Source organism: Vombatus ursinus, unplaced genomic scaffold, assembly GCF_900497805.2.
Source record: "Vombatus ursinus unplaced genomic scaffold, bare-nosed wombat genome assembly UNPS02014830.1, whole genome shotgun sequence".
NCBI classification, from domain to species: Eukaryota; Metazoa; Chordata; class Mammalia; order Diprotodontia; family Vombatidae; genus Vombatus; species Vombatus ursinus.
The window spans coordinates 38329489-38339983 of record NW_020954608.1 but is presented as its reverse complement, the minus strand read 5'-3'; the positions used below and the strand labels follow the sequence as shown (position 1 = coordinate 38339983).

Here is a 10495-nt window from a genome sequence, read left to right as displayed (position 1 = left end):
TAAACGTTGTTGTTTTTATTATTACTGCTATGTGCCAGGAACAGTTGACAGCATTCCACATCCATAATCAGTCAACAAGTATTTATTAAACCCCAGAGATAAAAAAAAAAAAAAGGATGGCAAAAAACCAGTCTCAGTCTTCATGAGCTCCTCACCTTTACAAAGAAACGGCTGACCCACTCATTTTCAATTACTAATTTCTGTATACACGTATATCTATGCATTTAAAATTATGCAAGAGAACACGGGCCCCAACAGACATATAAATACCAGGATTTCAGGAGAAGCAACACTAAACACTGATGACAACGTCGCAGCTACCCCTACCCCATTCCCGGGCACAATTTGCAACGGCAATGTGGCCGGCCATGTGCAGTAGAAAGGTCAGCATAGGCGCATTTCAAGCTGGAAGAACGAGGTTTCAATGCTGACTTGGTCGGTTAACCACCCGTGTGAACCTACGCAAAGCACCTAACCTTAGTTTCTTCCTCTGTAAGGCGGAGACCCATAACTAGATAACCCAAGGACCTTTTCCTGCTCTACACCTAGGATCCTACGTCCAAAATAATGCTGTATAATGCATGTATTAAGCGCTAAGTGCTAAGCGCTGTGCAAAGACAGTCCCTTCAAGCAGCTTACAAGCTAAAAAAAAAAAAAGGAAGACTAATTCACAGCTGAACTAGCTGGGTGGCGCAGAGATAGAGTGCTGGCCCTGGAAAACTAATCTTGAGTTCAAATGTGACCTTAGACCCTAGCTGTGTAACCCCAGGCAAGTCACTTAATCCAATTTGCTTCCCTTTCCTCAACTGTAAAATGAGCTGGAGAAGGAAATGGCAAACCACTCTAGGATCTCTGCAACGAAGACCCCAAACGGAGTCACGAAGAGCAGGACGCGACCTAAATGACCGAACCACAACAAACCGGCTCCACTCCTAGCTCCCCGCCGGGCAACGGCCCCGCCCCCTTTCCGTAGAGCGGTCGCGCGATTGGTCACCCGCGCCGTCCAATCAGGCGGGAGCGGGCTATAGGAAGGACTGCGGCATTGGCGTCTGCGCTGGCAACATGGCGGATCGTCTCACTCAGCTTCAGGACGCCGTCAACTCGGTGAGGAAATGGCGTTGGGGTCGCCGCCTCTTCCACTCCTGGGCGGGTAATGGGGTCGCCGGGGTCTTGGTGTTTTCTTTCACCTCCCGCAGCGGCAGGGGCTGAGGTGATGTGGTGAGGGAGATGGCGATGCCGCTGCCAGGCCGAAAGCCTCGGGTGGACTGACCCAGGCTGCGGGGCAGGGGGGAGGGGCCGCGGCGTCGGCCGGTGCGAGCGACCAATCGGAGACGTCATCGCCGCCGGCTCTTGTCTACTCTCCTCTCCTCCCCTCCCCCTCGCCCCTCCCCCAGCGCTGCTGGTCTGAGCCGAGCATCCCTTCTTACGCTGGGGGGAGGGGAAGATGGAGGGGAGGAGAAGCCCCTGGTCCGGGGAGGGCAGCGAGTTCTCCTGAGGAGGGTTTTGTTTTCTACCCTCGGCCCCCAAAGAGGGCCCCAGGTGTCTGAACACAGCCAAACCAGCCGCCTGCCCCCCAGTAGAGGAACGAGGCCATTATGGGCCAGCCGCTGTGCTGACCGCATTACAGATGTGTAACGAGTATTAAGTCAACAAGTATTAAGCGCCAGCTGTTTTACACGCTCTGTGAAGAGCCTACCAGATAAAAATAAACATTAAGCGCTCAGTACGTGCTAAGCACTTTACAGATGTTAATCAGTAAACATTAAGCAGCTCTTACGTGCCAGGCCCTGTGCTGAGTGCCTTCCAGATATTAATAGTAAACATTAAGTTCCTTTTACGTGCTAGGCACTTTGCAGATGTTAATCATCGATCAATAAACATTTGTTAAGCACCTTCTATGGGCCTGGTACCCTGATGATAATAAACGTTTATTAAGAGACTACTGTGTGTGAGGCACTGTACAACAGCTCTGGGAGATAGGGGCTAGTATGATCCCTATTTTACAGTTAAGAAAACTGAGGCAGACAGGTTAAGTGGCCTACCTGGGCACATACAACTTGTAAATATCTGAAACTGAGTTTGAATTCGGGTCTTTTTTAAATTTTTTTTTTTTTACTATAAGTTAACAGTTACCTTTATTTAAGGTTACCAATTTGCTTTACATGTTGTCTCATCTCTGTTGGTCCAAGAGGGCCAGATGTATTGGTAATCCAGAGTTAAATAACTTTATATGTGAATAAACCATATGTGTGTTTTCTTAGTTGTTTTTCACAGAAACTATTAAAGTGGTTATTATTGTTAGAGGCGGCTAGTGATGGTGGGTAGAGGCTGGGCCTGAGATCAGGAAGACTCATAGGACCTCTTTTAACTAGCCGTGTGACTCTGAACAAGTCATTTACCCAGTTTGCTCTGTTTTGCCTCAGTTTCTTCAGTTGTAAAATGAGAATAATAATAACACCTATCTCACAGAGTTGTGTGGTTAAAATGAGATAATATTTGTAAAAAAGCTCTTAGCACAGTGCCTGGCACGGAGTAGACCCTATTTAAATGCTTATTCCCTTCCTTTCCCCTTATCTCCATTTTAGGGATGACTAATACTGAGGTTGAGATGTTGGGTCTTCCTCATAAGTGACTGATTTGAATTCAGGTCTTCCTGAGTCCAAGTCTAGAGCTCTCCTCAACTAGCCACCTGGTCAATTGGGCTTGCTGACAAGTGTGGCAAGCAGGATGAGGAACCTTAAGTTCTTGATCATTGCAGTGATTGTTCAGCCAGGATTAAACTGGAGATGGCACTGCAAGATTGACCTTATTTTCAGGTAATTTTATGTGTAGAAAATATAAGATTATCTTATATAAGATTAATCTTAGCCTTAGCCATTGTCTTCAGGAAAGAACTTGTGGAAATTGAGGTGAAAGTAGAAGTTCATTCATTTGGCAGATAATGAGTCTATAGTATATACACAGCCCTGCTAAGTTCTGTAAGATATAGTTCTTTCCCTCAAAGAGCTTAGAGTTTAATTGGGGCAAACATATATACATTTTAAAAAATAACAGTATAAAACAGTATACTGAATTTTTTTAATTGCAAACTTTAATGTGATATATAAACATTAGTTATCATTCTCACATCATGCTAAGATAGTGGTTCATTTTATTCTGTTAGATTTCTTTCCGATGATAAAGACTCATATATTCTTAAATCCTGCTGCACTTTCCCATGTTAATCCTAATCCTAATTCCTGTAGGATAAAGTCATTTTCCTGGCAAAGTCATCTTTTTTAAAAAGATTTTTTAATCATCAAGTTACAATGAAATTCCTTCTGCAAAAGAGGCTACGGAAGCATCCACTTTCTCTTCCCTGCCCTCCTTGGGTGGAAGAGCTGAAGCAAGAATGCCCAGTGGTGTGGCCTAAAGCTGGACAATAAAAATGAAGAAAATTTACAAGTCAATCAAGAAATAAAAAAAAAAACCACTTATTTAGTACTTGCTGTGTGTAGAATATTTACATTTTTTTAAAGCAAACAAAATTACGAACAGTAAAATTTATTTCTCTAAGTTTGAGAATTTTAAGACCGGAGCAACATTTGTCAGTGGGTGGGCAAACCTGACCTTCATGTGTTGAATGAAACCATTTATTCATTTATTCAGCAAACATTAATGAAGCATTACAAGCAAGAGATAGAGAGATGGAATAAAATATAATCTTTACTCTTATTTTTATACAAAAAGGGAAATGACACATATATGGTAATTATAATGCAAATTAGGATATTATGAGCCATACAGGGTCCTCGGAGTAAGAAAAATCATTTTTGACTAGAGGGATCGGGGAAGGCTTTGGGGGAGGGGTCCTCCGGAGCCGGCCCTTGAAGCATGGGCAGTATTTTTTTTTTAATTAATTAAAAACAGTATACTGATTAAAAGCCAACACGAATGCTTACTCTAGTCCTGTGGGTTTGAGAAAGTAGAGACTTGCTTGCTCAAGAAATGTAGAAAGGGTTCATGGAGTCTAAATGAATCGGAGGATGTAGTTTAGGGATTAATATTGAGTGGGGGAGAGATTATTGAGAGTTTTGAAGCCCATCTAATGTATTTGAATTTTATTCTGAGGATGATAAGAAACTACTGAAAGATTTTGAGCAGAATGGTGACATAATGAAAGTAGTGCTTTTAAAAAAATTAAATGCCACTAATATACTGAAGGAATGTGAGACCAGAGACATTACAAATCTATTGCAGTAATATATAAGTGAGCAGATGATTAGGTAGTGGGAATGGAAAATAAGGGACAGATCTGACATATTTTGAAGGAAAAATTGCTATTGTTAACAATAAAAGAAGAGAATCATAAGATCATAAAGGTAGTTCCAGATGTTACAGGCTGTTACAAGCTCAAATAAGAATCAACAATGACAGGGCAACCAAAAAACTAAAATGATCTTTGACTTAATTAATCAGTTTAGAGCTGAAGGGGATATTAGAGGTCCAGCCAACTCACCGTAGAGAATAAGTGATTTGCCTAAGGTCTCACAGTTAGTAAATACAAGAATATCATCTAGAAAAAGAGGTGGTAGTTCTGTTGTGGGCAGCCTCATGGTACAGTGGATAGAGTGCCTGGCCTGGAGTCAGAAAGACTTATCTTCCTGAGTTCAAATCTGGCCTCTGGTGCTTACTAGCAGTGTGACCCTGGGCAGTCACTTATCCCTCTTTGCCTCAGTTTCCTCATCTGTAAAATGAGCTAGAGAGGAAAATGGCAAAGCACTCCGGTGTCTTTGCCAAGAAAAACCCAAAATGGAATTATGAAGAGTAGAGAACCACTGAAATGACTCAACAAAAACAAGTTGTGTTGTATTATGTTCTGATTACACCACATCTGGAAATTTGTATTCACTTCTACTTTTTCAGAAGGACATTGAAAAATTTGAGGATGACCAGAATCATTCAGAGACTAGAACTGAATTGAGGTGCCTTGGGAAATAGTGAGGTCCTCATTACTAGAGACCTTCAAGTAGAAGCAGAATGACCATTTGCTAATATTGTGGCAGTTGGTCTAGATGACCCTCTGACATCCATAGGTCCCTTCCAACTCTTGAATTCTATGATATGACACTTAGATTTAGAGCTTGATGGCTAACTGGAGAATGATGTTAATAGTACCATAGATAGACACAGGAAAGTCAGAAAGGGGAGTCAGTTTCATGTGGGAAGGTGATTTGGACATATGCTGAGTTTAGATGATGAAATATCTCCTTTGGAACATCTGGTCTGCAGTTGGAAATAGAGGGTAGGTTGAGAGGTTAAGGGCTGGAAAAAAGTTAGGAGTCATCAGCCTAGAAATGGCAGAGAGCAATTATGTCACTTTGACTCTCTCTACGTAAGAAGGCGAGAGAATCAAGAACAGTCTGTGAACAATATATTTATAGGTACCTGGGTGAGTTCTCATGATTTTTTCCCCTCTACCTTTTTACTTTTGTGCCTGTCCTGAGCTCTGAAGTAAATAAAGCAGCTTGGATGAAACGTACATGAAACCTCTTCTGTATAACTCCAGGGCTGTTAATAGGTGTTTGCCTAAAGATAGTAAGATTTTACACTTACAGTTGCCTTAGGAAGTGTTGAGAGAAGCAGAGTCATTTTAGAGGAAGAGAGTTTGACTTGCAAAGAGTCTTAGGGTTCTGAAATTGGAGTTTGAGTTCTGGTTCTGACATTTAACTTGTCTGATAACCTGGGGCAAGTCATTTAACTGTTTCCTTATCTCTAAAATGGGGGGTAGTGGTCACTTTGAACTATAAAACTATGGAACTGTGAGTTGTTAATAGTAGTATTCTTTCTTGACCTTATAGCTCATAACCATATTGGTATTCATCTTAGTTATGATTGTAGTGCTTTCATACAGAAGAAAGTGTCTTTTTAAATAATTGTTTAAAACTATTTTGTATAATTCTTCACCTGTATAAATAAAATACAGCCAATTAAGTTCATCTGATTTATTTTATTCAGAATCTCTTTTTAAAAGTATAAGTAATTATAATGCTTTATCTAGGGACTGTCACTAAAAAAAAATGTTGCTTCAAATATCCCTAAACTTTCCAGAAGTATCAACCCTGAGTCCCTAATCTTTTGGTAATCTGTTTCAAGCTTGCAGATCAGTTTTGTAATGCCATTGGAGTGTTGCAGCAATGTGGTCCTCCTGCTTCTTTCAACAATATTCAGACAACAATCAACAAAGATCAACCAGCAAATCCTACAGAAGGTAGTTTCTTTATATGTTTTAAATTTAACTTAAACTTCTTTAGTAAGGTATTTAGTTATATACACTTGCTCAAAAGATCAAAATATATTTTCTTTTTGTTCACTTAAAATGTGTGAAGCGATTTAGGTTTATTTGTAATGGGTTATTATAATATCAGTCTTGTGAAATAAGCTGTCCTTCTATACAGTTACAACATTGCGGATACACTGTCAGGTAGGTAGATGCTCTTAACTGTTCCCAGTAATGGTAATGGATTTGTGCTTCTCTACAGACTGAGTCAAGCCTGAGCATGTATTTTAGTAACATTAGCTCTAGTGAGTGCAGCCTGTAGCTGTGAATCACAGTGAAGCCAAAAAGCATTGAGACCATGGTTGGTACCATATTTTAACCAATTGAGCTAACTAGCTATAAATTAATCTTGAGGTCAATTATTGTTATTCCCATTTCATCTAGATGAGGGAAGTATACTTGTTCTGATTCATATAGTGGATCAGAAATGTGGTATCAGGTCATACTTGAATGCTTAGTCTTGTGAATGACACCTCTACTCTTCTGAGTGGGGCCTGGGAGAATGGACCAAGAGTGGTGAAATCTAGTGTTACAATCCATAAGCTATTTCCATCTGTTTTATTTAAAAATTTTTAAAGTTTTTATTATATATCTTTTGGTTTTTATATCACATTTGTTTCCAAGATATCCTTACCCTGGAAGCCCTACCTCATAACAGAGATTAAAAAGAGGCGGGGAAAAGTAGTGAGTAAAACTAACCAACACTGACCATGTCTTATATTGTACACAGTATTCCACATCAATGGCCCCCCAACCTTTGCAATTGAAGGAGGGTTTTCTCTCTGTTTTAATGAGTGCTTTGTGTTTTCTTCAAACAAACCTGAGAGTTTTTTGAAATGACCTAGTTCTGGGTACGATAAAAGTTGAGTTTACTTATTAGAGTAGCTGAACATGTCAAGTAATCCTGTTAATTGTATTTCATGGGAAATATAATTGTGTCGAAATGCTGCAGTGCTGAAAATTGTAACCCCTCTATGCTTTCTCCTGTTTGACTTCTCCATGTTTTCCCTTAGTTCTCTGTCTGCATCTAACATACTGGCAGTCTTCTTGTAGCTCTTGTCATATTATTTGGGTACCCGGGTGGCATTTGGATGGTCCATTTATTATCTCTCATTTTTGATACTTGACTGACCCATTTCCCTTTCTGGTCAGACAGATTTTTTTTTATCTCTTTTGCCCTGAATTTTGTATGCAATTTATATTTGGCAAAATGCTCCAGTTTTTTTATGTCTACCATGATATGTGGCTCTCCATTGCCTTTTCATTGGGTGACCTATTTTGCTTCCTTGAAGATTGTGATTTTTCATTATTTATATATATGTAGTATCAGAAGATTTTAATGTTAATTAGATCTCTACAAGATAACTTATTTTGGACACTACTTGTGTTAGATTTGCCTTTAATTCCCAGGTTAATTAATAGCAGTTAATAGCGATAAATATAAATTTCAGTTAATATAAGCTCAGTAGGATTTGGACATTAAAATTAAGTTTTAAGGATTGGGAACCTCAGGTTAATTAACTTAAAATGTGTTTGGTTTCTGATAGCTTGAGGTATTCTGTAATTTCCTAATAGAGTTAAATTCTTTCTGTAGAATACGCCCAGCTCTTTGCAGCATTAATTGCACGAACAGCAAAGGATATAGACGTTTTGATAGATTCATTACCTAGTGAAGAATCGACAGCTGCTTTGCAGGTAAGGTTCCTTCCTTCCCCCCTCCTTCTTCACCCCCTTTCCCCCCGTTTAAGAAGTGATTGCTTAACGACAGAAAATTTCTTAATAAGACAGATTAATATCTTTTTGATGTAGTATTTAACACCTAGCATGTGAGAGTAGACCTGGATTCTGCACTTGAGGGCAAACCTCAGTGTGCTGGGTATGACAGCCCTTTCCTGGTTTCTAAGATAACCTCCATTTTTGTTAACTTTATTAACAGGTAGGAGATCTGGGTTTGCATACTTTATCAAATACTAAAACATCTGCTAGCTCCCTGACCATAGCAAGGCACTTGCCCTTTCTCACCCTTAATATCCTCAGCCTTACAATGAGGATAATATATGTATTTCATAGGCTTGTTGTGAGGAAAATGCTTTGAAAACCTTAAAAAATTATGTAAATAGGAGTTGTTTTCTCCTAATTAAAGGTGTGAGTAGGGTAGAAATCTGAATATGGTATTATATTGACATTTAAAAATTGTGAGTAGGGGAATCACCAGTAGATAGCCCATATTTGCTTTCAGAGGTTCCTAGTTTTTGAAAAGCTACATAGCAGAGTTTGCTCAGTGTATAAGATACTGATTAATTTTGCTTTTCCCTCCAAGTCTGTGACGTTCATTGTATGGAAAGTCATCCAGATTTAAAAGCATATCAATTTATTGTTGAGTTCTTCACTTTTAACCTTCATTGATCACCAAAGTTTTTTCCCCCTTTTCATTCTAAAAGCATTTATTTGCTTTTCCCCCCCACTAAGGCTGCAAGTTTGTGTAAGCTGGAAGAGGAAAATCATGAGGCTGCTACATGTCTTGAAGATGTTGTTTACAGAGGAGATATGCTTTTAGAAAAAATACAGAGTGCGCTTGCAGACATTGCTCAATCACAATTGAAGACAAGAAATGGTACTCACAGCCAGTCTCTTCCAGATTCCTAGCACCAGAGTCCATACAGCACGTGGCTGAAAAATTGAACTATTTTAAATACAACCTATATTCTGCATCAAATTTAGATGTGAATTGTACCAACATTTGCAAAAAACATAAAGCACTGTGAGATGACTTATCTCTTTAGTAATTCTGAACAATCTGCCCATGTCACTTTTGATATAGAATAAGCCCTATAAAATGCTGAGTTGTGGTAAGTTTGTGAATTGAATCAGCTTTAAACTGTTTTGTTGTCAATGTTTCCATTGTTATCTGTATAAAGTTAAATTTCCTTTTGCTTATTGAGGATAATCTTGCTTTCAGGGTCTTACTAATATAGTTAAGTAGAGTCAGCTATAAAGTCCTGTGTTGAAACAACTTGCTGTCTCATTTAATTATTTCTACTAGATTGTAAATTCTCTTAGGGTAGGGAAGGGGGAGGGAAAGAAATAAGTATTTATTAAATACCTACTTCATGCCAGGCACTGTGCAAAGGGTTTTATAAATATCTCATTTAGATAAAACATGAAGTACATGTACTGCCCAACTGTTGTATCTTTTGGGGCACCAACATAGTATTCTTCACATAATTAAGTACTTAAGTGTTTGTTGAATTAAATTGGTTCCATAGTTTCTGCTCAATTTTAAAAGCAAAATTCTTTTTTTTAAAATAAATTTTTATTTATCTTTTTTGTCTTTATGTTGCGTAGATTTTCCCATATCCTTTAATGTTTTTCATCTTAGTCCTACCTTATAACAATTCTTTAAAAAGAAAAAAGAGAGGGGCAGCTAGGTGGTGAAATGGATAGAGCACCAGCCCGAAGTCAGGAGGACCTGAGTTCAAATCTGGCCTCAGACACTGGACATTTACTAGCCCTGTGACTCTGGGCAAGTCACTTAACCCCAACTGCCTCACCAAAAAAAAAGAGGAAGAAAAAAAATTCAGCAAAATTGCTCAATACATTGAAAAAAAAATCTTTTGTGTGATGTTCCATACCTGTAGAACCCTCTTCATTTTTCTAGTTATTTACCCTGCCTCCTCCCAAAAACCATTTCTTCCCTTCATACCCAGATACCCTTTCACCTTATCCCCACACCTGTCTTGCCAAGACTTCCCTTTGCTCTGCCCTTCTGCTGTTCCCTCTGGCATTTTGGTTCCATGTTCTATTCTGTTCTCTTTCTTGCACCCATTTCTCACTCTTTTTCCTACATCACCTAGTTCAGTTGAACAGTTACGAAGTGCTGTGTGATAAATGCTACAAGTAATGTGCTTTTGGAGTTCTTAAAAGGGAGAGATCTCTTCCAGCTGGGACAGTCTTGGAAGATTCCACAGAGAAGCTAGACCATGAGGATTTTGACACAGAGAGAGGGAGGTGAAAAAGAATAGAATGAAAAAAAGTAGGAAAACACAAGCTACATTGTTTGGCTACCACATAAAGTTAATGTAGAGAAGTAGTGGGAATTAAGACTGGAAAGTTAGTTTGGATCCAGGTTAGACCAATCTGTAAATGCCTGGCTAAAAATATTTGGACTTCTGCTGG

The 10495-nt window shown here is 39.1% G+C and overlaps 1 protein-coding gene across 1 annotated transcript; it reads left to right on the top strand.

Annotated features, from left to right (window-relative positions):
• Window positions 1–996: 996 nt before the first annotated feature.
• Window positions 997–9332, top strand: MED21 (mediator complex subunit 21). The gene is made up of 4 exons (XM_027838690.1): window positions 997–1104; window positions 6136–6250; window positions 7914–8014; window positions 8789–9332. The coding sequence occupies exons 1-4, from the start codon at window positions 1063–1065 to the stop codon at window positions 8963–8965; spliced, it is 435 nt and encodes a 144-aa protein (XP_027694491.1). The 5' UTR covers window positions 997–1062; the 3' UTR covers window positions 8966–9332.
• The last annotated feature ends 1163 nt before the right edge of the window (window positions 9333–10495 follow it).

Excerpts from the sequence above, each read along its gene's own strand:
- MED21 (XM_027838690.1), top strand. The coding sequence starts at position 1,063 with ATGGCGGATCGTCTCACTCAGCTTCAGGACGCCGTCAACTCG. Across the intron at positions 6,251-7,913 it reads ACCAGCAAATCCTACAGAAG|AATACGCCCAGCTCTTTGCA; the intron begins GTAGTTTCTTTA and ends TTCTTTCTGTAG. Across the intron at positions 8,015-8,788 it reads AATCGACAGCTGCTTTGCAG|GCTGCAAGTTTGTGTAAGCT; the intron begins GTAAGGTTCCTT and ends CCCCCCACTAAG.